The sequence below is a fragment of the Phacochoerus africanus genome, chromosome 8 (genome assembly GCF_016906955.1).
Source record: "Phacochoerus africanus isolate WHEZ1 chromosome 8, ROS_Pafr_v1, whole genome shotgun sequence".
Lineage (NCBI taxonomy): Eukaryota > Metazoa > Chordata > Mammalia > Artiodactyla > Suidae > Phacochoerus > Phacochoerus africanus.
Window position 1 is genome coordinate 18894279 of NC_062551.1, and position 27267 is coordinate 18921545.

Genomic DNA, 27267 nt, shown 5'->3' on the forward strand with positions numbered 1-27267 from the left:
CTGTGGCACAGGTTTAATCCCTGGCCTGGGAATTTCTGCATACCACGGGCATGGCCAAAAAGAAGGCGGAAAAAACCTAATTTGTGGTGTTAAATATGACTATACCAAAGTTCTGGACAGTAGTAGCATGTAAGGAAGGAAGATGATTGTAGCTAAAAGTTCTAAGGTCCATGCATAATTTTGTAGGAAAGTAAGAGAGCTCTTTACTTAAGGTTTTGCTAAGTATTCCTGATAAACTGCAAGGTTAGCCACTAAAAGAAATAAATAAAATACATGAATCAAAAATAGTGGAAAGAGGAGTTCCCGTCGTGGCGCAGTGGTTAATGAATCCGACTAGGAACCATGAGGTTGCGGGTTCGGTCCCTGCCCTTGCTCAGTGGGTTAACAATCTGGCGTTGCCGTGAGCTGTGGTGTAGGTTGCAGACGCGGCTCGGATCCTGCGTTGCTGTGGCTCTGGCGTAGGCCGGTGGCTACAGCTCCGATTCAACCCCTAGCCTGGGAACCTCCATATGCTGCGGGAGCAGCCCAAGAAATAGCAACAACAACAACAATAACAACAACAACAACAAAAAGACAAAAAGACAAAAAAAAATAGTGGAAAGAAAAGAATAAAGATTTTAAAATCATATTCAATTTTTCTAAAAATACAAGTGAAAAAATTTTAGTAAAATGACAAGTAATTAAGAAAGTAGAAACTATATAGAAAATCCTACTAAATCCAAACCTACCTATAAGAAGAGATTAACAGACTAAATTTTAACTCAGCTATTTAAAATAGACTCTTTAAGTACAAAAGCATTCCAAGAGTTAAAGGAGGTTAGTTTACTTCGTAATGGATGAAACAAAGTTTAATCCATTACGAAGAAATAATAGTTCTGAATACGTATGCTTCTCCCTTTTATTTGGTTCTCAGCATGTGGCAGTTCCCAGGCCACTGATCAAACAGGAGCCACAGCAATGACAACACTGGATTCTTAACCACTAGGCCACCAGGGAACTCCACCAATATGTATGTTTCTAATTAAAGAGCTTAAAAATACATTACGTTCAACAGAACTCTGAAGGAAAATCAAGAAGCCATTACTGGAGTTCCTGTTGTGGTGGCAGCAGAAATGAATCTGACTAGTATCCATGGGGATGTGGGTTTGATCCCGGGCCTTGATTAGAGGGTCAGGGATCCAGCGTTGGTTACCATGAGCTGTGGTGTAGGTCACACGTGCAGCTAGGATCCCAAGTTGCTGTGGCTATAGTGTAGGCCAGCAGCTGTAACTCCAATTGGACCCCTAGCCTAGGAACTTCCATATGCCATGGGTGTGGCCTTAAAAAGCCAAGAAAGAAAGAAAGAAGCCATTACTATAGTGGGAGATTTCCAAATATTCCCCTCAGGTATTGATAGAACAAGCAAATAAATATGTAAAGACACAAGATTTGAACCACATAATGAACAACTTTGTTTTGTTGTACCTACAGAGAACCCAGACAAACAATTACAAAACAGATTCTCCTCAAGCTCACTTTGAACACACAAAAATCAACCTTAGGAATAGGTCACGAAGCAAATCTAAAGCAATTTCAAAAGAATCAGTACATACAAACCACAATGCCATTAGGGTAGAAATCGATAACACAGTATTATATTCCATAGACTCTGAGACACCACTGATTACAAGGTATTAAAATGGGGAAGGAAAAAGGTTCATCTTAGAGCCAATGAAATATGGTTAAAGTACCTCAATATGCTCGGAAATTTTTAAAAAATGTTTCTAATTCATGAGTCAAGAAAGAAATCATAATGGATATTTAAAAATACTTAGCTGGAAACACAAAATTGTATACAATGAAAACCAAGGAAAAGCTATAGCTTTAGCTGTCTATAATTTAAAAAAGGGCTGAAGATTAAATAGGTATCTGACAGTCATTTATAATATAAATAATAAAAATATAGGGTTAAAAAAGTAAACATTCCAAAGAAAGAACATAGCAGATATTATAGAGCAAAAATTAATGAAATAGAAAAAACAGGGATAAGTAAATCCAAAGATCTCCAAAAAGACTAATAAAGCAGAGACTACCCTCTAATTAAAACAGTCAAAATAAGAATAAAAGTACATGGAGTTCCCTGATGGCCTAGTGGTTAAGGATCCAGCATTGTCACTGCTATGGCAATCTTCAACCCCGGGCCCGGGAACTTCGGCATGCTGCAAGTGCAGCTAAAAAACCCTATGAATCAATAAGAAAAATACAAATAACCCAGTAGAAAAATGGTTATATAAATGAAAAGACCTTTCATAGAATAGGACACATGAATGGCAAATCAACATATAAAATATGTCAATGACATCTGTTAATAGGAAAAGACAAATTAAGACTCGAAGGAGACACTGTTTCATGAATTACTATATGGCTGTATCTGTGCTGTCCAGTAGAGCAACTAGCCACATGCAGCCATGTAACAGTTAAAATGTGACTAGTGTGGCCAGAGAACTGGATTTTAAATTTCATTTACTTTTATTTATTTATTTAAATTTTATTTTTGGCCACAACCATGGCATGAAGAAGTTTCTGGGTCAGGCATCAAACCTGTGCCACAGCAGTGACACCACCAGATCTTTAACCAGGAATCCCCCCTAGGACACCAGGGAACTTCCCATTTAGTTTTGATCAATTTAAATTTAGATAGCCACAGGTGTGGAGTTCCCTTTGTGGTACAGCGGAAAACAAATCCAACTAGGAACCACGAGGTTGTGGGTTCAATCCCTGGCCTCTCTCAGTGGGGTTAAGGTTCCAGTGTTGCTGCGAGCTGTGGTGCAGGTCACAGATGCAGTTCGGATCTGGCGTTGCTGTAGCTGTGATGTAGGCCAGAAGCTGTAGCTTCGATTAGACCCCTAGCCTGGGAACTTCCATATGCCCTGGGAACAGCCCTAAAAAGCAAAAAAATAAATAAATAAATAAAAATAGATAGCCACAGGGGGTCAGGGGCTACCATATTGTACACAGCTCTAGAGAAATATACGCACATATGTAACAAAGCATGTCCTTGACCTATTAGCACCATCTGTCATAATTCAAACATTCATCCACAGAAGACTAACCAATTCTGGTATCTCAGATAACACACTGTTATACAGCAGTGAAAGTAAATAAATTACAGCTCTACACACACACACAAAATTGTTTCCGACACATAAACAAGGAGTGAAAAATCAAATAAAAGATTGTGTATATAATGAAAATCATTTTTATAAAGTTCAAAAGCAAGCACACTATTTTATTGTTTATGGATACCTACACAGGTAGCCAAAAAAAACCCCAAACTACAGAAAGTAAAGAAAGTCAAAAGAATGATAAACTAGATCTGGGAAAGTGGCGTAGGGATGGCAAGGCAGGGACACAAAGGAGAAGAGCACAGAGGGCTGACCCAGTGTCGTTCTCAATGCTCTGGGTCTTGAGTTCGGTGATAGGTTCCCAGGTGCCTGTTTTATTATTATGCTTCACAACACACACACCAGGCATCAGACTTTCACCAAGCACCAGAATCATCCATGGAACTTTAAAAATTAGACTCGTGGACCTCACTCCAAACTTACTGAGCCAGAATCAGTATGAGGCACAGCAGTAACAAACTTCCAGGTGATTCTAATAAACCCGAGGCTGGGTCGATTAGGAACTCCTGCCCCAGGAGATCCTAATTTATCACCTTGTTACACAAAACAACAATAAAGGATGATCTAATAAAAAGTGATCTAAGGACTAAGCAAGAAAGATACTTATTTAACACCCATTCTGCTAGCAGCAAGACACGGTTGAGAGGTAGCTAAATGCCTTCTACAGAACCCATTCTCAGTACAGTCCAGTAAAACGAACCCAGGTCCAAATCCTTAAAGACGCCGGGCCAGGCAAGAGAGCTTGCATGAAAACTTGAAAGGAATAATTCATGCCTTGGGTAACTGGCCCCTTCCAGGCCACTGATACCCTTCCGTTTGCTGTTATACCGTGACAACATTTTTACACATAAACAACGCTCCTAGGAACATCAGCATAGGGATGGTGTGCCAAACCACAGAACTGCATCAGGGCACTCCCTTCAAAACATGTGGCTGGTCGCCAAAATACATGATTTTCCTAATAGACTGCACTTAAAGCTTAACATCATTTTGCCTGCAGTAAAGAAGGCCAATCAAATTGAAATGACCAGATTGAATCACTTTGGTGCCATTTCAGGATTTGGAAAGGGAGGAACAAACATAACAAAGAACTTACCAAAACATCTAGGAAGTGCTGCCACCCCACATCAATTAAGCAGAGCCCCAGCCTGGTGTGTACCCTTGTCAAAGCTACCATGTTCTTACAGGCCACAGTGCCTTTGCAGCAGCTCTGCCCCTGCCTGGGATGCTCTGCTCTCCCCATCTGCCTCTCTAAGCCCCAGTCATCCTACCTAATCAACCTTTCCTTTCTAAAGCCTTTCCCCAATATGAGCACACATATCCTCTCCAGGGAGAGTTCCGGGTTTCCTCCTCCCTGCTCTCACTACGCCCTACATAAATCCTTTCCTAGAACGTGCTGCCTTGTTTCCCCTAGAAACATAGATACTCAAATACTGAACTCCACCTTTCCCATTACTTTGTGACCTTGGACAAAAAGGTTCTCAACCTCTGAGATTCTCAGTCTCTTCGTCTGATAATAACAACTTGTGCTTCAAAGACTGGTTGAGAGGAATAAAAGAGATCATGCATGGAAAGCTAAATTAACATAATGCCTGGCATATGGCAGGTGTCCAGTGAAGAGAAGCTATTATGTTGAAGGAACCATCAGAGACAAGAGTCAAAGGCTACAGGAGACACCAAATTTGGTAGGGGAGAAAGAGGTAAAGGAACTTCACCAAGACTTATGCTTTGGTGACCTTTTGCTCGGCTACCATTACTCTGGCATTTCAGAGCACACGGTCAGAGGGAGATCTGAGTTGTCTAAATGTGGGCTGACCTCTTATGTTTCACAGCTCCTGCCAACAGTTTTGCCTGGGAGAACTTGTTCTTGGTTTCTATGGGTTTCACAGCTACTTTCTTCTCCACTTCTTTCTTGTTTTCTGGAGAAATTCCAACCTTGTTGAGATTACTGTGAGTTACAGGTTAAGGGTTAAACTAAACAAAAACAAGAGCTACAGCAGGACAATGGTAAATCGAGAGACAGAAGACAGCTGGAACCCACTGGCACTTGAGCTCTGCCACGTAGCGTTCGGCTTACCTATTTTAAAAAATTCCCTCCCCTCCGCAGAAATAAAGATTCTGCCCATCGAATCCAGCTGATTTTAAAAGAAATGAAGGTGGCCAGAGGAAGAGAACAAATCAAGCCCAAAATAGAACAGAGAAGTAAACTTTTCCCCTTTGAGTCTCAATGAAAATCTGAGTATGGCCAGAAAACGTTCTATCACCAAAGACATGGTCAGTATCATGCTTGATGGGGAAAACAAAGATCTTGAATAATGTAACAGAAAAAAATGTGACTTTCCTGAAAACATAAAAATATCTGTTTTGCTTCCCTAAGGGTAAAAGCCAATTTTACAGTGTCCTCTGACTATCAGTAGCATTCAACTGTAGATATCCCATGAAAACAAACTCCTACTCCACTGGTGCAAGACAATGAGAAGCCCCTGCATATCTTCAACACAAGAACCAAAAAGTTGTTTTAAAGGCATAAAACAACCAGTGCACTTGTAACATTTTTCATGCTTGATGTCAATCTCTGGCTTTCAAGATCTGTCACTTTCTTTTGTTCCACCAGCCCCCTCCCCCCCTTCCCTTTCATGCGCTCTCACAACCTATTAGTCAATAGCTAAGTACTGGAACACAGTGCAATTCCTTAAATTTAAGATGCCGTAGTGCCTTATCGGTACAAGAGTGACATCTAGTGCCCAACGTATCTCTTTACATATTATCAGCCCAAAGGGCTGGGGCTATGGGTATTTGGTCTTAAACTATTTACGTAACTTTGTACAATGGAGTAACGGGTTTCAGAAATTAAGAAATCCTAATTCAAACCACTCTTCAGGCACTAACTCTATTCTTATGGATACCAGTTATCTTAAGTATTTGCCATAATCAATGGAGGTTATGCAGAATGCTCAGTACTATACTGAATTTCATCAATTTAATGTTTTAATGTTTTGATAATATATTAATACTGTTCATTTTTTTAGAATAAAAATCAAAGAAATAAAAATTTCACCTTTTAGGAACAGAATACCAAAAACTATAAGCATGCTGAGATTTTTACCTCCAAGTCCAAAGTTACAGGATAGAAACTCTCAAAATTTTTTTTCTTTTTCTGGCTGCTCGATGGCATAACAGAATTCCTGGGCCAGGGATCAGATCCAAGCTACACCCGTAGCAACACTGGATCCTTAAACCCACTATGCTGGGCCAGGAATCAAACCTGTGTCCTAGCACTGCAGAGACTCTGCCGATCCCACTGCACCACAGTGGGAATTCCCCAAAGAAAATTCTTAACATTAAACATTGAAAAACACAACAAAAATGGAAAAAAATAATAACAAAACCACACATAATATTAAAACAAAAACCCAACACTTTCTATTCTTTTAAAATGAAGAAAAGTCTTCAAACTTTTCTTTTGGGGGGGCAGGTGGTGAGGTGGTAATAATATTATTTTTGATCCACATCCAAAGCATAAGCAATTTTTTCCCCTTAAGTCCCTCTCTCTGTAAAATGCTTTAAACACACAAACACATCTCAAAAATCTCAAGGAATTCATTAGATGAGGCATTTTTAAAAATCAGTTTTTAAACACATATTACTAAATATTGCTTTAACTAAAGGAAACAAGAGTTCTGTTGTTTACACTGGCACAATCCACAACTTATTTGTATTCACAATTATCACAGTATAAAATATATCATATTACAACAATCCAGCAAAGCCAAAAACTAGCTTCTGATTTACAGTTTCAATAAACAAATGTCTAATCCTTCAATTCCTATTTCAACATGTCTCTGGCTATATGCATGTTGGGGTTAGTGCATTATATCTATCAGTGGGTTGGAAGGCTTGCTTTACTTCAGTTTTCCTAGACAATCAGAGTTGCCCAAGTTCCTAATAAAAGCTAATACCCCTGGAGTGTCTTCAATGTTGTGCTATAACATTGGACAGAAAATTTTCTTTTGCCTCACTGCTGCCCTGTTCATTCTTTCTTCTGAACTGAAAACTTGAACAGTCTCTCACGATCGTATCATACCAGCAATACCCTCCAGAACACTGCTTTGGAAGACACTATGTCTTATGTGTTTACCTGCCAAATTAAGCACATAAAACAAGAGAGAATTCAAGTCAGAGTGTAATGAATGTATTTTTCCTTAGAGAAAATGTCAGGTGCCTGAAATAATGCAATACATCACCTGTCCATCTCTGCAAACATCAATGCATAATTTTATCCTGGGGTCACCATGGAGAATGGAGGGCAGCTTCAGGAGAATCAATCTCAATCCTACAGTTGGGATAATGGTGCGACTTTCCATCAACTCCCGTCTTAATATTATGCCAGAATTCCATAGGAGGACTAGGACTAGAAGCCAGGTTTTTGCTACCATTTCAGAGCAGGTTTTGTGGCACCATGCTGCGACCTTGTCTCAATCACCATCCATCATCCTGATTTAAAGCAAATCCCTGAGAATATGTCCACATTTTCTCCTACCTCTTTAATGGAACCTACTGCACACTCTCCGCAAAAAAGACAAAACAAAAAAAAACAAACCAATGAGCACACACACGCAGTCATATCGCCCATCTTGGAAGTAAAGCCTATTCAATCACACTAGTGAGGTTATGTAACATAAAAGCCTGAAATACTTATTAAGCTTTCTCCTGGGGTAAAAAGCTAAGGTGGCTTTTTTAACCTCTCCTATGAGTCCTTCATTAATCTATTCACATATATACTAAGAACCTACTAAATGCCAAGCACTGGGGAAACCAGTTTTGATCAAGTCCTTGTCTTATGGAGCTTACTTTATATTCCAGCTGTAAAGAGATAAACAAACCAGTAAGCAAATAAATTAAGATTTTTCAAGTACTACAAATGAACCTAGGTACAAAACAGAAACAGGCTCACAGACATAGAGGACAGACTTGTGGTTGCCAAAGGGAAGGGGGCTGGGAGAGGAGTGGATTGGGAGTTTGGGATTAGCAGATGCAAACTATTATATATTGACTGGATAAACGACAAGATCCTATAGTATAGCACATGGAATGATATTCAATACTCTGTGACAAACCATAATGGAAAAGAATATAAAGAAACGTCTATCAATGTAAAACTGAATCGCTTTGCTCTACTGCAGAAACTAACAAAATACTACAAATCACTGTATTTCAGTAAAAAAATAAAAATAAAACTTTTAGGCAGACTATTAAAAAAAAATGACATTACAGTCAGTGATAGGAGTGGGTAAAATTATATCTTATTTATTTTAGGGCTACAAGTGCGGCACAGGGAGGTTCCTGGGCCAGGGATCAAACCTGCGTCCTCATGGAGATTAGTTGGGTTTGTTTCTGCTGAGCCACAACAGGAACTCCAAGGGTGGGTGAAATTTTTATTTTTTGTCTTTTTGTCTTTTCAGGGCCATACCCGCAGCATATGGAGGTTCCCAGGATAAGACTCAAATTGGAGCTGTAGCTGCTGACGTATGCCACAGCCACAGCCAGCCCAGATCGGAGCCACGTCTGTAACCTACATCACAGCTCACAGCAATGCCAGATCCTTAACCCACTGAGCAAGGCCAGGGAGTGAACCTGCAACCCCATGATTCCCAGCTGGATTCGTTTCTGCTGCACCATGATGGGAACTCCAAGGGTGGGTGAAATTTTAGATGGAGTATTTTGGGAAGGTCTCTATAATGTAGGGAGCTGATATCCAAGTGTCATTAAAATGCTAGCCTTGTAAAATCTGAGGGCAGAACATTTTAGGCTGAGGAAACAGCAAATACAAAGGCTTTAAATGGACCCACAGAGCTCAGTATAAGAACATAACGAAGGCCAGTAGGCCTGGGAATGGCAAACACGAGGAAGATTAGTTCATAATACAACAGGGAAGTGAAGTGGCCTCAATCATGCAGAGCCTTATAGGACCTGGTGAAGAATATAGACTTAAGTCTAAATGCAACAGGAAGTCACTAGTGTTTCAAACAGGAAAGTGATACGATCCCATGTATATTTTCAAAAGCTCCCCTTGACTACTGTCTGGAGAATGGATTGTGGTGGGGGGAGAGCAGAAGAGAGATAATTAGATGGTCAGAGTTGTCCAGAGAAGCCTCTATAATGACTGCGGTGACAATAGAAATAGCAAGAACTGTAAGATTTAGAGCACATTCTGAAGGCAGTTTTTGGCCCAGGTGCCTGGGGGTATAGGAGCACCATCACGTGAGGAAAAAAAAGTTTGGTGGGGGGGTGGTATGATGACGGTAGGGGTATTGAAGCATGGAACTGAGAATGTGACTCCGCCAAGTTACACCTGGGATGCTGATTAAGACATTCAAGTGGATGCTAGAAAGGCAATGCTGAGCCAAAGCTAAGTCATCTTGGATGCTTTCTCTACCCTTCTGTGGGGACACACCAGGCTACATCTATAGGGAGAGTTGCTAAACATTTCCTTTTAAAACTTAGAGGCCAATTTCTCCCCTGGATGAAGTTTACTGCGTTGCCCATCTGTCTCAGAGTCTAATTCCACAAGGCAAAAATACCCTGCTACTGACTATTAGGATTTAGGCCTTGAGCTAATCCTAAAGGATTTAGATTTTTTATTTCGACAGACTCTTGCACACAGTGTAACTCTATACATCACTGACAGTTATTCAGAGTCATAGGAACATCAGTGTCAAAAGGGAACTTACAGATCACCTGGCAGAAGACCCTCATTCTACTTATGAAGAAACTAAAATTCGTAGATGTTGGTGAGAAAACTAACAACTTTCTCAAAGTACAAAGGATATTCTGTATTCCTTCAGTTCTTTCAGCTCTTCTTCTCTTCGCTGCTTTTCTATTAGCTCCTGCTGCCGAGAAACCTCATCAAGGAAGTTGGTCTCATCTTCATCTAAGCCTCTTACCATGTTTTCTGAGGGAATAATTAAACAAGGAACACTTAGCAGGCTAAAGAGAAAATTCAGTCCAATAAGATTTTTTTTTTTTTTTAAATAAACAGTGTATCCTTCAGGGGATTAGAAGAAAGAATTTGTAAACACAGTGGCTTTTGGAGAGATAACCTGGCATAAAATCAAGGCTTTTCTCCCACTACTAGATATTAGCATAGAATTAAAATGGGCTTCTTGAGTTCTAAACAAAATGTTCTTTGTAGTCTAGATGGTACAAAGTTATCTCTTTTCCACCAAATGAGCTTCTAGAGATTAGATAATCAAGACAATTCCATGGCTAGTTAGAAAGTGTTGCATGAGGCAAAAGTGCACCAAAAAGGCCCTATACAGTTGCTTGGATGCTGTGTTTTTTGAAGCTTACTGAATTTGAACTGTTCCTCATACTCCTGCTGCTTCCTGTCCTTCTGTTCCTGTAGCCTTTCATATAGAGAGCGAGGGTCATAAACCTCCTCTGGGCATTCTGAAAGAAAGAGGAAGGGAGAGAAAGGGGGCAGGAGAAAGGGAGGGAGAAGGAAAAAAACAAAACAAAACATATACTTTAGAATACTTTCATATTCTTTTGGAGCCACAAAGGATTTTTAAAGATAAAGTCAAGTCTCTGCACGATCTGATGGCAAAGATAACACAAAAATAGTTCAAAGTCCACAGCTACCCTTTGGACCTCAGAGAGGGGCCAGCAGTTCTCAAAGCCAACTATCAATGTCAGTAGGGCCCCCGGCCTGTGCCGGTTCACTGGATGAGGCATCCACCCAAACCCAACATGGTAGCAACAGTCTCAGCTGTTCAGAGCCTGGATCCACCTGTATAGATGGAAGAGACTAGGGGAACCTCCTGGAAAACAGTGTGATAGGTGCAAAGGGCAAGGATGTGAGGATCCTGGGGCAGCTCCCAGCGACGGAGCAACTCTACAGCAGAATTAATGACTTAATGAAGACGTGAATACCTACTTTGCAGAGGATTAAAGATCACTACGTTGAATGCCAGACTATAAGCCTATGTACCTTCTGGATCTTCAGGTTTTCGAACTTTCTCCCATTCTTCTTGCCTCCTTTTGCGCCGTTCATCTAGTTCTGCCTCAGATACAAACCTCTTTTTGATAACAAGGTTACCATCATCCCCTCCATCCATAATGGAACAAGAAGTCTACAAAAAACAAACAAAATATTTCAAGTGAGAACTGCAATTAAAATTACATAGAAACAAGAAGATTGAGCTCTGTCTTCCCCCAGCAACAGACTACTCAAATTCCTTTCAACCCTGAACTAAAGCAGTCTTCAAATAATTTACAGGTAATTGATGAAAGCACATGATTACATTTTCCTCATGTATCAGATGGTTTCATTAACTATCTATGTTATCTTCAAAGTCACCGTGAAAACTTAGAGTAACTCTCATGATAGGCCATTCCAAAGAAACTCTTACATCCCAGATTTTTCTCTGTCCCTTTCATCTAAACAAATTGGCCTCCTGAGCTCCGTATCTTTTTCCCAGTTCTTATCCTCCATTATTTCTATAACATCTGACATTGTTCCATCTCAAAATTCCTATTTCAGGGACATGACACTACTTTATTCACCTGTACCTTACTTCCAAGTAGATTCAGAAAGGAGAAACTCAGGTATTCAAGGAGGCTTAGAGATGAGTCTAGTCTGTTCAACAGGGAAGGGATACACCTAGAGGCACTCAAACCACGAGTGGATAAAGTGGAGGCTAGAAGAACCAGATCGCCTAACTTCAGGTTCAGTGTATTCTGCCCTCTGCTAAACTGACACCTCCCTTCATCTCTTCCTGTCCTTCCTCCCTGTAAACTCCCCATCGGTGCCACTTAGTACTCTATCCTCAGTCCTTGTCTTTTTTTTTCATTCCCATAATAACCTCAGCCATTTTATGCATATGTTGATGTAGAAGAGACTCAAATCCCAAATCTATATACTTCTACCTGACTCTTCCTTTAGAAAGGAGGGGAGGGGAGTTCCCGTTGTGGCTCAGTGGTTAGCAAATCCAACTAGGAACCATGAGATTGCGGGTTCGATCCCTGGCCTTGCTCAGTGGGTTAAGGATCCGGCGTTGCCGTGAGCTGTGGTCTAGGCCGGCGGATACAGCTCCAACTGGACCCCTAGCCTGGGAACCTCCATATGCCGTGGGAGCAGCCCAAGAAAAGGCAAAAAGACAAAAAAAAAAAAAAGAAAGAAAGAAAGGAGGGGAGAAGGAAATAAAGACAGAGGCATGTGTATGTGTATTACTCCTTTTAAACTAAACTTTCCTGCTTTTCTTTGCTGGTTTCTTTCCTTTTGAAGAACTGTGGAATTAACTCTATGTTAATAATAACTCATACATTATGAGCTATTCGTAGAAATAAATCCTAACAAGGAAGCATATATTCTACACTACTCAATGTCTATTCCAAGATGACCCCTAATAACAAAAAAAGAAGCCTCTACTGATAGCACAAAAATGAATTAATTACCATTTACTCTCTTACTACCTACTAAATACTTTAAATGTATAGTATCTCTTTTATGCTCATACTGACCCTAGATACCATCTCTTTACAGCTGAAGAAATGGAGGTCTAAAAAAGTTAGGTCACTTGTCTAAGGTGATAAAGGTGGTGAATGATGGAGATGAGAATCAAATCCAGGCCTGACAGCAAAAATTCACGCTCTTACCCAGGTAACCATACCCCTCCCTGGAAATCAGGGATCCTAGGTGAAAAGAGTTCAAACTCCAGTGCTGAGAATGTTCATGAAATATTTTTCTCTAGTCAAGACAAAAATGTAAGCTGAGAAAACAAATCCAAACATGCAGAACAAGAAAATAGTCTCAGCTTAAATCCTACTGTAGCTGAAGTCTAGTTCAAGGTAACAGAGAATTTTTTAATTCACTAGAAAGAAAACCAGATCAACTGACAGAAGCTGTTTCTGCCACCTAAATCCTGCAACCTGGACACTTCTGATTAAGCACTACTCAATGTCTCTAGTCAGAGACCTAGTACAGAAACATAATTGTTTTTGTAATTTTTTGGCTCTGTGACTATGCCAAAAATGCCAAAAATTCCTCAAGTGCTACAGAGTGAACCCTAATGGAAAGAGAGCCAACATTTTCTTAAATGTCTCTGGCAGAAAAAATGTCAACTATGTAGAACTCTAAGGGACAGAAGAGACATACTGGACATTCATGTACCCTTTCTTAGCTGTAGCTCTCTTTTCTCGTCCTCTATTGGCTGTCTGCTTTCTTCCCCTCACCCTTATTTCCTGGTAAATAATTCAGAACATGACAGGTCCTTATAGCCCACCTAACATGATTCTCCAACTGGCAATGGAACCTACAGTCCATATCCAGGAGATTTTCAACCAATCCTTATTTCAAGATTGATCACTGCCCTCCCTTCCAGGCAGCCAAGCCTCAGAGCAGATCTGACTAGTATAATAGTTCTTAGAATTGATAGAACTGAAATAGACAGAACTGAAATCCATCCCCCTGTAAATTCCACACACAGGTTCGATGCACTGGGACGTACACAAACGGAGCCAAATCCCCTCTTCAGCAGACAATGCTTCAGTTGTTTGAAGACAACTGCCATGTTCCCCCTAATTTGCTGCTTTTCTGGGTCAAACATTACTAGTTCCTTTAATGTTACATAAAATGGAGAAAAAAGCCTCAAAGCAGTGAAATTATCAAATTGCATATGACTTAAACCCGAGAAATAAATATTAGGATATGGCAATGCCACTGGTACGCCATTAAATGCACTGCTACATATTTTTTTTTTTTTTAGGGCCGTACCCACAGCACATGGAGGTTCCCACGCTAGGGGTCGAATCAGAGCTGCAGCTGCTGCCCTAAGCCACAGCCACAGAAGCTAGGGATCTGAGTTAGCAATGCCAGATCCTAGCTGTGTCTGTGACCTACACCACAGCTCACAGCAACATTGGATCCTTAACCCACTGAGTGAGTCAGGAATCGAACCCATGACCTCAGGGATACTAGTCAGGTTCGTTAACCACTGAGCCACTATGGGAACTCTTACGCATTTTTTTTAACATGAATATCATTTACTGAAAGAACTCTTCTAACAGGCCAAGATAAAAACCTTGAATCTTACACGCCTCCATCCAAATAAAAATCAGTGTTCCCTGGTGGCCTAGTGGGTTAAGGATCTGGCATTGGCACTGCTATGGCTTGGGTTAATCACTGGCCTAGAAACTTCCACATGCCATGGGCACAGCCAAAAAAAAAAAAAAAAAAGAATTCAGAGGCTCTTAAAATTTAGTCTTATAACTCAAAATTAAGAAAGTAAAAATTATTTATTTAATTTTATATCCAGTTGAGTTTTTGGAAAAAGAACCTACGTTCATTTAACTTTAACAAAGATCCCTGAAACTCAAGGGACAGAGCCTTTGGGATACATATTTGAAACAGAAACCCTAGAGAAATAAATATCTTCCCAACATTTATCAATCACTTTTGGGAAAAGACAAATTTATGGGATTCCAAGACATTCTTACTCTCTTTTCTACCAATCTTTTTCTCCTAAGTGTTAGAATTCAGCTTCTACTCAAAGAGTTTAGCCAGTGCTATTCCCCATCTTTCACATGTAAGGACAAAATCAAGAATTATGGTTGGTTAATGAAAATGAAAACAAGGCAGAGGCACATTTTAAAAAGGAAATTTAAAGACAATGGCTTTAGAATTTGAAAGAAACTCTACTTCTCTCAGTGGATTGGTGTGCTGAAAACACAAGGTCAAAACTAATGAACACTTGTAAAAGTCTGCTCTTTAAAGCTAATATAATCTTGACATTCCCTCATTTCCAAAATAAAACAAACTAGATGGCCACACATGATTATAATAAATTTCTGTGAGTTTAAAAAAAATACAACCAAAACAGAGACTGCTTCTGCAGGTGCTTATTCCCTGGCACTTGAGCTGTTGTTCCTTTCCTGCCATCAGTGCCATCAGATGTCTGGCTAATTTGGTCATCTTTAGGTGTTAGGAGAGGTCAAAGATAAAGGCGGAAAATGTTCATTGACAAGTGGTCATACTCCTAAGTGTTCTGGATAATATTCAGAATATTCCTTCTCAAGAAATATTCAGGATTCAAAACCTCATGGTCAATAAACAACTGCCAAGAAGTCAGCTTAACTTCAGACACCTTTCACTACAACCTAATCTAATTCAACCAATAATAACAAATACCTTCCGTAGCTGTCTCCTTACAAGAGGGAGCACAGGTAATGATAAAGACTACAGACTCTGAAAACAAGAGACCTTGGTTCCACCACCGCTAAGTTATATGATCCTATGCAAGTCACTTAACTCCTCTGAGCCTTAGGTTCCTAATTCAAAGATCACATTCTCCAATGGGAATTAAGGTAGTATTCCACAGGAGTTCCTGTCATGGTGCAGCAGAAACGAATCTGACTAGGAACGATGAGATTGGGGGTTCGATCCCTGGCCTCACTCAGTGGGTTGAGGATCCGGCGTTGCCGTGAGCTGTGGTGTAGGTCACAGACACAGCTCAGATCTGGCGTTGCTGTGGCTCTGGCATAGGCCGGCGGCTACAGCTCAGATTAGACCCCTAGCCTGGGAACCTCCATATGGCCCTAAAAAGACAAAACACACACACACACACACACACACACACACACACACACACACACAAACTGCTCATTGGATTTCGCATGTAACCACCTCAAGCAGTTCCTGTGGAGTGTTCTTAGCCTTTGCTGCCCAATACAATAGCAACTAGCCATATGTAGCTACTGAGCAATTAAAAAAAAGATAGTATTCCACAACATAAAGATTCTTTGAAGATACACAAGATAATTCATGTCACATATTTGGCACAGTGTTTGGCACCTGCTTTAAAATGCTTCAAAAAGTTTGCCATTACCAAAGCACTATGCTAAGTCTGGTTGCAGGAGTGAGAGAAACACTGCCTGCACTCAAGGAGTGAAGAAAAAAACAAATCAAGTCACATAAATGACCATGACATCTCAAGTGCAAAGGAAGTACATCAAATTGAGAGAAATTAGGAAAAACGTACACGTATATATACTTGGTAATTCTATATTTCCCCTTGACTATGTATTTTGTTTTAATTAGCAATTTGATTTAAATAAACTCAACACTGTGCTGGATGCTGAACTGTATCCAGCACTATGCCAAATTCTATGGGGGTGCATAAAGAAAGTAAACTTTAAGAGTCAGTACTCTTGCACTAGTTAACACCAGGTAATAGCGTATGTAATGAATTACCAAAGTGAACAGTACAGGTGAGAGGCAGAAATGAAAAGAACAAATATGGATCAATATAGTTTCCTAGGATGAACACCTGAAGATATACCTAGAATCCTTTTTCCTTATTCCCTTACATCCTAGCAGTTATCAAGTTCTGTTGTTTCTACCTCATAATGACCTCTTTTTAATCCATCCTCTCCTTTAAGAGTCCTTTCCTTTCTAATCTCTCCTTTTCAGGGGCTTAACTTGCATAAACTACTGCAAGGGCATTCCATTAGTCTCCCTGTTCCTCTTCCGGCCTCACTCCAGCTATTTATAACTCGACTATAGCACTCATCCATTGTGTTTTATCCTTTCTGACTATTCCAACAGCTCTTTGTATCCACAGTCTTAACAGCACAGTGTCTGGCATGTATTAAATATATACTACTTATTGAATAAACCAATCATGAAGAGGATTTGAGAATTTAAGCAGAGAAGAATGCTCTCACATGGATATTCTTTTTTTTTTTTTTTTGTCTTTTTGCCATTTCTTGGACCGCTCCCGCGGCATATGGAAGTTCCCAAGCTAGGGGTCGAATTGGAGCTGTAGCCACTGGCCTACGCCAGAGCCACAGCAACGCGGGATCCGAGTTGCGTCTGCAACCTACACCACAGCTCACGGCAACGCCGCCGGATCGTTAACCCACTCAGCAAGGGCAGGGACTGAACCCGCAACCTCATGGTTCCTAGTCGGATTCGTTAACCACTGTGCCACGATGGGAACTCCTCACATGGATATTCTTAAATATTGTCCAGTGTAGGATTTCCTGTCGTGGCACAGTGGTTAACGAATCTGACTAGGAACCATGAGGTTGCAGGTTCGATCCCTGGCCTCACTCAGTGGGTTGAGGATCTGGCGTTGCTGTGGCTCTGGCATAGGCCGGCAGCTACAGCTCAGATTAGACCCCTAGCCTGGGAACCTCCATATGCCGTGAGGGCTGCCCTAGAAAAGACAAAAAGACAAAAAAAAAAAAATATATATATATATATATATAGTCCAATGTAAACTATAGAAAATAGTAGATATTAAAAAAGGATCCACTGAAGTGTCTACATCCCATAGGGAGTCCTATTCAAACACTATACAATTTGTGCAATAGGAAACACAGGATCAAAGACTACATCCCATTACTCTATTAGATAATTGATATTTTCTCCAAGAAGAACTTTGGCTACTTTAATTTTAACTGACTTATAAAAAATGCTCTCTTATACTAAGCAATAAAATATCTCCCACACAAAGCACTCTTCTCTGAAGAGTCCAATATTCACTGACTGTTTATTCTGCAATAGGAAGGTGATGAGTGCCTCTAACTTACTTACCTTCTTCTGGAAGTAGACAGAGAAACCAGAAATTAAAGTGTTTATTTCTAATTCCTATAGCCTAACTAAATTTCCACAAGTCTCTTTTCCTCTTTTTTTCTTTGTGTTTCATTTTAGAAAGAATAAATGCTATCAACTTTCCTTTACTCACACAGATTTACCCCCTTCCCATGGTGACTCCAGTTTAACTGTCAAACTTAACATTACATTATTTTAAAAAGGATTATTTAATTGCTTCAAATGTAGAATTCATAGAAAACCAAAGCCATACCAAAGTCACTTTGTCTCAACTTAAAAATGTCAAACTAACAGAAATTTTAAAAAAAAGTTTTCGGAGTTCCCTGGTGGCACAATGAGTTAAGGACCAGGCACTGTAACTGCTGCGGCTCAGGTCACTGCTGTGGTACCAGCTTGATCCCTGGACTGGGACCTTTCACATGCTGCAGGCATGACAACAGCAGCATAGTTTTTGAATTTGCTTGACATCCAAAGAAACAAAGTTCTTATATCTCAAGCTGAAGTAAATGGTGATCACTGCACTACTGTGTTTGGAGACTACAGTATATAATTTCCAGGTTGGACAGAATGGGCTCATATACAGCATGCTATACAAATTTTAAGAAACAAAATTTACACTGCTGCTCCCCAAATCATTATCATTGCTGAACCAAAAAAAAATTACACCATTTAAGTCATGCCATGATACAAGTTAATGATATCTGGTTTCCTATGGAATGGAATTTTACGATGGCAGATTACTTAAGTCTTTACATCTCTGGCCACCATACCCTCCAAATTCCAACATTAGATAGATGCTGTATAAAAATACACCAGGCAGGATGAGATCTGTTTCATGGAGTTCTAAAGCTTCCCTTTGGGGAGCAAAAACAAAAGGCTAATCCACTTTGTTTTTGTCATTAAATATACTTATGCACTGCTCCTCTAACATTTTTATCCTGATGTTCAAGTCACATGGGATTTCAAAATGCAGGACCACAAATAGGAGGAATTTGCCATCTGACAAATTCAAATATACTCCAAATAAAGACTGCTTTCTGGCCAAAAGGCACTTCTACCAAGCTACAGTAACTTAGATCAAGCCAACTTTCCCTAGAGTATAAAACTTCAGACAGTGACATCTACCAACAGAAAGCACTCATTAGCACTTACCACTAGACAAAGTAATCTTCTGTCACTACCTTAACACTGAGGCTTATTTAACCTACTCCTCTAGCAGAACAGGGCAAAAGAATCTAAAAATAAGGACACAACATTATCAATGTAATTCATATTTAGAATATTTACTATAAAGAGCAATTTGAAGTAAACTTCTGATTGTCTAGGTATCTAAAAAACACATGCAATTAAAAGTTTTCGGTTTTTTTTTTAAAGCTAAATAGACATTTATCTTTCTTTAGCACGAGAACAGTGTCTCATCATATGTGCATTTACCTTGCATTCATCCACTGGGAAAAAAAGAGAGAACTTAAATATTAGTTTCCTTAGCTGATCCTCAGCTGTCCAATTCATGTGCGCCTCTCAGAGTATCAATACTGCCCTCACAATGTATGAGTCTAATATTAGTTGTTATTTTTTGCACATTGTGATTCCTAAATGCAAACTCACTATTTCATCTGGGCTCGAAGAAAAACAGCATCTGTTTCAAAGCTGAAGGAAAACCTGGCCATGTTAAGATTGTGCTTGCTGGTATACCTACATCCAACATGGTGCCTCCCTAAAAGATTTTCACAGGTAGCTTTGATCATACATTATTTTGCCATCTGGGCTGACTTTGGAACCTCACCCACAATAAATCATATTCCCTTCCACCCTACCCTCTAGGCTTAAGGTATCTTCTAAGACCAAATTTTTTAAAAAAGTTTTGCATTACACCAAACATACAAGGGCCCACCAGCTCATTCAGTTGTATTTTTGAAGTAAATCTTTATAGGGAACCTATTACATGCAAGGCACAGTGCTTGGTAATAAACTAGCACTACTTTTCAGCAAGTGAGAAACTTGCATTAAAAGACTAAAAGAGCTAAGAATGGTACATGAGCAATTTAAGGAAATGTAGAATGAGGTTAAATGCTCTAACAGAACAGAAGTTAAGCACTAAGGAGTTCAGAAAAGGAAGACTAGAAAAAAGCACTAGGGAAACAGTTTTGATAGCGTCTGTGACACCACACAGTGAAAAGTGGTGGAAATTTTAGGTATATGATGAAAAACAATCTTTAGCTCAAGACTGCCTGAAATCATAAATTTCACAGTCTAAAAATCAAAGGGGGCTTTTATTTCCAGAAATAGCAGACTAGGTAATTGAGATCAATCCCCTAGCCTCTATGATAAATAAAACTGCAAAATTTTTTAAAATAATTCTTAAACAGAAAAGGTAACAAGATCATAAAGAATTTGGCCAAATTCCAAGACAAGGTGAAAACCAGAAATTAAGCCAAATATTCAAACTGGTTTTCATCCTGAGAATCTCTCTGATCTTTAAGATCAGGAAAAAGCTGTTTTGGTGACGTTGTGAGGCAACTAAAACAAAAGTCAAAACAAGACACCCAAGCAGAGTGTGTGGAGTCAGATAACCACCTCCTTTTCCATCTTAATATGGTAGCCCGAAGAACTATACCACCAAGGTTAAGGTGAAATGGTAAGGAAAAAAAGCAGGAATAATGGGCAACAGAAACAAACCCAAAGGAAATTCAGACAATGGAATTAACACATATAGATTATAAAACAACTATGTTCACCATGTTTAAAGAAATAAAAACCAAGCCTCAAAATTTAAAAAAAAAAAACCACTGTAAGACAGTGGCATGGCACATTTGAAAAGAAAAAGTAGAACTCAGTAACAAAATCATACAAATACTGAATTTAAGATTGCAATGGTTGAGGAGTTTCTGCTGTGGCACAGTGGGTTAAGGATCCAGCATTGCTACAGCTGAGACACAGATCACAGCTGTGGCTCAGATATGATCCCTGGTCCAGGAATTGTATGCCATGGGTGAAGCTGACAAAGAAAAAAAAAAAAAGAGGAGTTCCTGTCGTGGCGCAGTGGTTAATGAATCCGACTAGGAACCATGAGGTTGCGGGTTCAGTCCCTGCACTTGCTCAGTGGGTTAACAATCCGGTGTTGCCGTGAGCTGTGTAGTTTGCAGATTCAGCTTGGATCCCGCGTTGCTGTGGCTCTGGCGTAGGCCGGTAGCTACAGCTCCGATTCGACCTCTGGCCTGGGAACCTCCATATGCCACGGGAGTGGCCCAAGAAATGGCAAAAAGACAAAAAAAAAAGAGAGAGAGAGAGAGATTGCAATGGATGAGTTTAATAAGAGATTTAAAATAACCTATAAAAGAGTAAAGAATTATCCAGGATGTGGTATAGAAAAATAAAGAATAAGGGACATAAAAAAGAGAGTGAAAATGTCTATATTAGAGCAGTAGAGAAGACACACAGCAGAAGCAATATATGAATATAAAATGAGAATTTTACAGAGCTAAAGACACTAATCCACAAACTAATGAAACACCAAAGTGAACAGAAACAAATCCATAGTTACATACCTCAAAATGAAAATGCAGAAAATCAAAGACAAAGACAGAATAATCTGTTAAATATATCCTACAGTAAAGAGTGAAACTGATCATATTTGAGAATGAAGACAAAGCATGTTTAAAAGATGATCCACAGTGAGCACACTGAAATTGCTTAATTTAGCTGCCGCAAAGACAAAATTAAACTGTGAAGGAGTCTATGGCTGAATCATGCATTTAAATTACTTCATTTATCAGATATACGGTATTCAATTTCTGAAACAGCAACGTAATTCTAACCAAAACATCAAAGATTCTTATAACGGAAAGGGGAATACTGCTATTTGACATAATTCTTTTTTTTTTTTTTTGTCTTTTTGCCATTTCTTTGGGCCGCTCCCGCGGCATATGGAGGTTCCCAGGCTAGGGGTCTAATCGGAGCTGCAGCCACTGGCCTACGCCAGAGCCACAGCAACGCGGGATCCGAGCCGCGTCTGCAACCTACACCACAGCTCACGGCAACACCGGATCGTTAACCCACTGAGTAAGGGCAGGGACCGAACCCGCAACCTCATGGTTCCTAGCCGGATTCGTTAACCACTGCGCCACGACGGGAACTCCTGACATAATTCTTACTTTGATACAGCTAGAAAGGATTTCCCCAGGGAGTTAAGGCGCCAAGACCTCAGGTGAGAAAGATAATTGGGCAGCCTCTACCTTCGGACCCTTACAAACTGTTAATCTCAAACTCTATTTGCTACCTTTGTCTCAGTTTAATTTCTTCAATCAAAAAGGAGTCTGCACACTAGTTCTTCTCAAGATTTTCTGAAGCAGTGCCATTCAAACCATTTAATGAGGTCCTTGTTAACACATCAATTAGTCACACAGCTGAATTATCAACAAATCTTACCTAACAGGTGGTACCCAAGAAGTCACTGGGGATTCTGACCACCAGACCCGCACCTGGCTTCCTACGTCCCACTCAAACTTGAGTCAGTCAATCTGAGGTGGAGTTGAGAATCTGTATTTTAGGGCTACAGACCTCTTGTTTTTCTACTAGTTTAAGAATCAGTGCTACGGGCAAATAGGTCTCCCTCTTTCCCGCCGTACGTGCTGGCTTTCACATGGGCCAGCAACTCTCAAATGAGTCACTTCAACGCTCGGTCTTAGTTTCCTAAATTTTCTGCAAAACGAGCACACCTGTTTGTTTTCTATTAGAAGAAAAGGCACTGAGCACAGCGAATGGTACATGGTACATAATTAACGTTTCCCATCCTACACTGATTCTGTGATTCAATCATTTTCCACTAGGCACCTCCACATCTCCCGAGAAGGCTGGAGCCTTTCCAAGACCTCGGGGGTAGAGCCGGCTCCTCACTTGGAACCGGGGTGACCCCACTTGGTAGAAAAGGTAGAGGGGAGCCGGGAAGAGGCCCAAAAGTCCCAGGAGCGCTTGAAAGGGTAGGGATCCTCCCCCACAGCACCTGGAGGCGTTCCCGCCGGACTCCCTCGGCTTCCCTCAGCCTGGGCCCCGCAAGTCCCGGGCCCCAGTGACTCAGAACACTGGGCGAGTGTACAGATTGAGAACAGGCCTGGCTCTAGACCTCACAGCAGAGGCAGCCCCCCATCTCCTCAACAAGGAGACTGGAGCCCAGGTCTCCTGCCCGGCCAGGGCCCAGGCCGCACTCACCTACCAGCGTGCGGGAGGCGAGACCCCCTCACCTCGGCGGCGCCCACCCCAAACCGCCACCGCAAAGGCCGCTCGCTCTTTACGAAAAAGAAAAAAAAAAACCGAAAGAAAACAGCCTCTGCTTTTATATTTCTTCTGACCCTTCAGGGCTTCCTGTTCCTCACCGCCACAACAAAGTTCCGCCCCGCTTCCGGCGGCGTAACCCAATCCGCCCCTCTCCTCCTCCCCAGGAGACAGCTGGAAATCCGGTGCCTGGAATGCTAGCGGGAAAGATTTGATTGGGCCATTCACACCTCAGCAAGGGGATTGGCCAGCTCTCGCCGGAGGGGAGGGCCGGGCCGTGACGGCACGTGATGCCACCTCTGAAAGATGATTGGCTGTTAAGAAGAGGGGTTGCCACCGAGGAAGGGGCGTTTCCTGGGGGACTGAGGGAGGGCCCGGGCGGTACGAAGCGGGGGTGGGCCCAGTACGTAATGGCAGCGCGGTGGCCTCGCGTCCATCTTTACCGCTCTCTCGGACCTGTCACAAAGGAGTAGCCCTGCCGCCGCCGCCCCCTCCCTCGGGTGGGCCCAGGAGCTGGAGAAAGTCAGTGCCGCAGCCCAGACGCGCTGCTCCGGGAAGCCCCTGGGGACGCGGAGTGGGGGGGAGCCCTAGGGCTGGGGACGTCCGTGAGGGAGAACAGCCGCCTGAGTGCGGCGGCGAGACCAGACTTGGGTCGGAGGAGGCTCCGGGAAGGGGCCTGGGAGGTGGGTGGCGTTGGGCAGAGCCCAGAAAACAGCCCGGAGGTTCTCCAGAGACGCCCGTGCTGAAGGCGCCAGGAGAGGTTCCTGGAAGAGGGTGTTCCCCCTTTAGGGGGTTCTCGACCGGAGGAGGTTGTTGGGGGTCGCCCTTCTGAGGAGGCCGCGGCGAAAGGGATCCAGGTGAGAGGCAGGTAGCTCCTGGTAGGCTCCTGATATTTAGGGGTGCTTCTCTTGTGGTGCCCAGGGGTAAATGGGAGAACGCTTTGAGAGGGTTTCTTTTTGTGGAGTTTGAGGTTCGGGCGGCACGAGTGGGAGACAGATCATCCCCCGGCGACTTAAACGTGCCTTAGGCTCAAGAGTCGCCTCAGAGAGGTTAGGTGTTGGGAGCCAGGGCTAACGGGTTCTCCTACCTCGGAGGCCTGATGTGGAAAATGGGTAAAGGCCTGGGGAGAGGGGACTGCCTCGCCGTTCCAGGAAGAAAGGACCACCAGCCATAGGAACGCCCGGGTGGGGAATAGTGAGAGGGAAGCGGGAATGGCAAGGATTTTCCTCCCAAACGGAGGATTTCAGGCACTTCTGGGTGTATAGTGCAGGTGCAGTGGGGGAAGTCCGTCCCACCAACACTCCCTGCGTGACTCTAGATCAGGCTTTTGTTCCGACCTGTTACCTGTTTCCCTGTTTTTGGGGACGGAGATCGAGGCAGAAATGGTCCACTGAGACTCGTCAGTGCTATCCTGTATAGTTGTCTGAATGAGGCTGCTCCCCCTAGAGTGTTGTACTTTGAACTTTTAAAGGTTAGAAGTGTCTATTGAATTGACTGAATAGAGTCCCACGGTTGTCCAGGCCCCTTACCTACCATCTCCTCCTCAACCTCCTTGGTCTCTTCTGTACAATAACACAGTGTGTGAAAGTACTTTACAGACTACAAGCTGTGTGAAAGTACTGTGATTCTACCATCAAAGGGGTTGCTGTTGAGGAATGAAAGTGAAGGCACTTTCTAAACTGTAAAGCAGTATGTAGATGAAGGGATTAGCATTAATACAGTTGCTGGTCACCTATGGAGTATTGGGAGCCATGTTGTACTGAGAGCTTTAAGGTTTACAGCTTTTTAGGTCATATAAACTAAACCCATGGTTTCAGCCCTTGCTTAGATGGGGGAGGAGGGATTTCCACATTTACTGCCATAGTTCTAATTTACTTTAAACTTCTGATGGTACCGGCAGGAGACATAATCTTTTCCTTCAGGAATTTTTTTTTTTTTTTTTTTTCCTGACAGCTGAAATTTTCCTCCAGGTAATTTGATCTCGATATTGTAAACTACGTCCCCTTTTTCCATATATGTATACCTATGGCCATTGGATGTCTACAGGTAGTGAATATCATGTTTCCTCCCTCAGTGATGATTTTGTAACTGAGACCGGCCTCCTTTTCTTTTCTGTGAATATTATGCCTTACCATAGTAGCCCCAGACTACACGTTAGCAATTGCTTTTACATTTCTTGTCCACAGTGGTTCTTTCTACCCTTCTCCATATATAGTTTGCATTTCCTGGGATGACATCTTGCTTTGTAGCTCCCTCTAGGAGGTTATAAGATACTTGTGCCCATGTATGACATTTTCCTAATGTTCAGTTAGTGGCATTTGTTAGAGCTGGTTTAACAAATATTGAGTAATTTGTGATTTGGGAGTTTTTTTGTTTTTTTTTAAACAAAAAACTGACTTGCATTTCCTGTTTTTCTAATCTTATATTCCATAAGCCTTTTTTTTTTTTAATCGCTGTGGTGATTTTGTGAGCTTTCTGCTTCCCAGGATGCATGTTGTCCAGACCTATTGCTTACATCTGTGTCCTGTTTTTGCTATTTTCACAAACCCTTCATTATTTCTATACTCCATGAGTATTTTTATGTTACTGATTATAGGAAATGTTCCAGCATACCCTATGTGGACTTTTTCTTCTTTGTCAGCAAACTAACTTCACTGTGTTAATGGGCCAAGAATTAAAGGGAAATAAAAACTTAGCATTTTCTGTAGTAGTATGTTATTCTTTAGTGAGTTGGGAAAAACAACAACTCTGAAATATGTTCTGGCCAGAGAATAACCAAAAAGAAAAAAAAAAAGAAGAATCCTTGTGTATTCCTGAAGTGCACGTAATACAGTCTGTTTCAACTCATGAGCTTAATTCAATCGATCAAGAATTGCCTATGCTTTTCCTAAAGTGAAGTAATGTGTTATAATGAAATGAGAAGTCACTTTGCATTCTTTAAAATACAACTCTTCTTGGACAATCTAGTATATCTATAGTTTGAGAAATTATCAGGAATTCTTGAGGATGGCAATCATTATTACACTACTTTAAATTGGAAGTTTTCTGTTTTGTGATGGAATTCTTATAAAATAGGATGTGACAGTCATAGGGTAGCAAAAGTAAGTGAAAAGTCATTAGGCGTCACAAACAGGAACTACAGTGGAACCAGTAATCTATTTCAAAAGGGTTTTTTGGGGAGGTAGTAAACTGTTTAGCCTCTCTTCAGATATTTGGGCATTTTTAAGGTGTTTACCAATGAATTTGGATAGTTTTTTCTTACTATTCAAATTAGAAAATTGAAAAACTGAATCATCATGAAGTAGTGAATACCACGAGGGGCCCCAACCTTGAGAAGGAGACTTTCACAACTTTTAGGAATGCAGAGTAAATATATTTCCTTTGGTTTATCTACTCAGTAAGTCTGCTTTTGAAATAGTTTTCTTGCCAACCTTTATAATTAGGGGGAAAGTACATATTTGTTATATTTTACTTTCAATATCCATTCCAAAAGGGAATGCTTGCAGGTTGACTATGTAAAAGCATGTTTAACTGTAGATAACTCTGATATATAGAAGGCAAAATGAGGTGAAGTTATCCCCTAAATAGTGCTGAGCTCCTAGAGAATTCTCCCCTTTCTCCCTTTCTAAGCTTTTGAAGACTGAGAATGTGTTGAGATAGCAAAGGATTGATGCACTCCTTGAGTTGAAGGAACGAACCCTGCATGTAGCTTTCTTACTATAGTTTCCAAGCATAATTTCATGGGTCCTGTACACATCAAGTAGGTTTTGAAATACCTTACTCAGCTAGTTTATTATTACATCAGTTTAATGTTTCGGTGTTAGTTTTTCCCTTATGCCTTCTACCTGCTGGAGAATTAAATTTCCTCTTCTGGGCTTCTTTAATGCAATGATCCTCAAAGTATGGCTCCTACCCTGCCCTCCTTGTTGAAAGTGCAGCTCCTTTTTTCAGTTCTTATTACTTCATAGTTGTTCATACTTTCCTATGCCTGAAAGCTACTTATTAATAACCTACCAAGTGAATTATTAAGAATTACTAAGATACGGTATTCATAAACCAAAACTAGCACAACATTAGAGTTTACTGATGTCTCCAATGTCTTTTCCCCCCAGTAAGTTCTGTTGTGGGAAACTTGGCACCAGTGCAAAGCTTCTTACATGTCATATGCACAATGGGGATTCCTACAGTATTCAGCAAGGTGCTTATTTGGGATGCATC

The 27267-nt window shown here is 41.1% G+C and overlaps 2 protein-coding genes across 5 annotated transcripts in view; one reads left to right on the forward strand and one right to left on the reverse strand.

Annotated features, from left to right (window-relative positions):
• PSME3IP1 (proteasome activator subunit 3 interacting protein 1) overlaps positions 1-23236 on the reverse strand; it is a 50588-nt gene extending 27352 nt beyond the window's left edge. The window contains exons 1-5 of one of the 3 annotated variants that reach the window (XM_047793683.1): positions 23151-23236; positions 11155-11296; positions 10515-10613; positions 9995-10116; positions 4981-5114 (exon numbers count right to left, since the gene is read on the reverse strand). In XM_047793683.1, coding sequence (XP_047649639.1) covers positions 4981-5114; positions 9995-10116; positions 10515-10613; positions 11155-11281 — 482 coding nt within the window. In that variant the 5' untranslated portion in view covers positions 11282-11296; positions 23151-23236. Of the gene's footprint in view, positions 1-4980; positions 5115-9994; positions 10117-10514; positions 10614-11154; positions 11297-22986 lie in introns of all 3 variants that reach the window. The other 2 variants (XM_047793681.1, XM_047793682.1) reach the window with 2 other exon arrangements.
• A 180-nt stretch (positions 23237-23416) lies between these two features.
• The window catches only part of RSPRY1 (ring finger and SPRY domain containing 1), a 49825-nt gene continuing 45974 nt past the window's right edge, over positions 23417-27267 (forward strand). Inside the window, exon 1 of one of the 2 annotated variants that reach the window (XM_047790963.1) lies at positions 23417-23906. The gene's annotated coding sequence lies outside the window, so the exon portion shown is untranslated. The remainder of the gene's footprint in view (positions 23907-27267) is intronic. The other variant, XM_047790962.1, reaches the window with a different exon arrangement.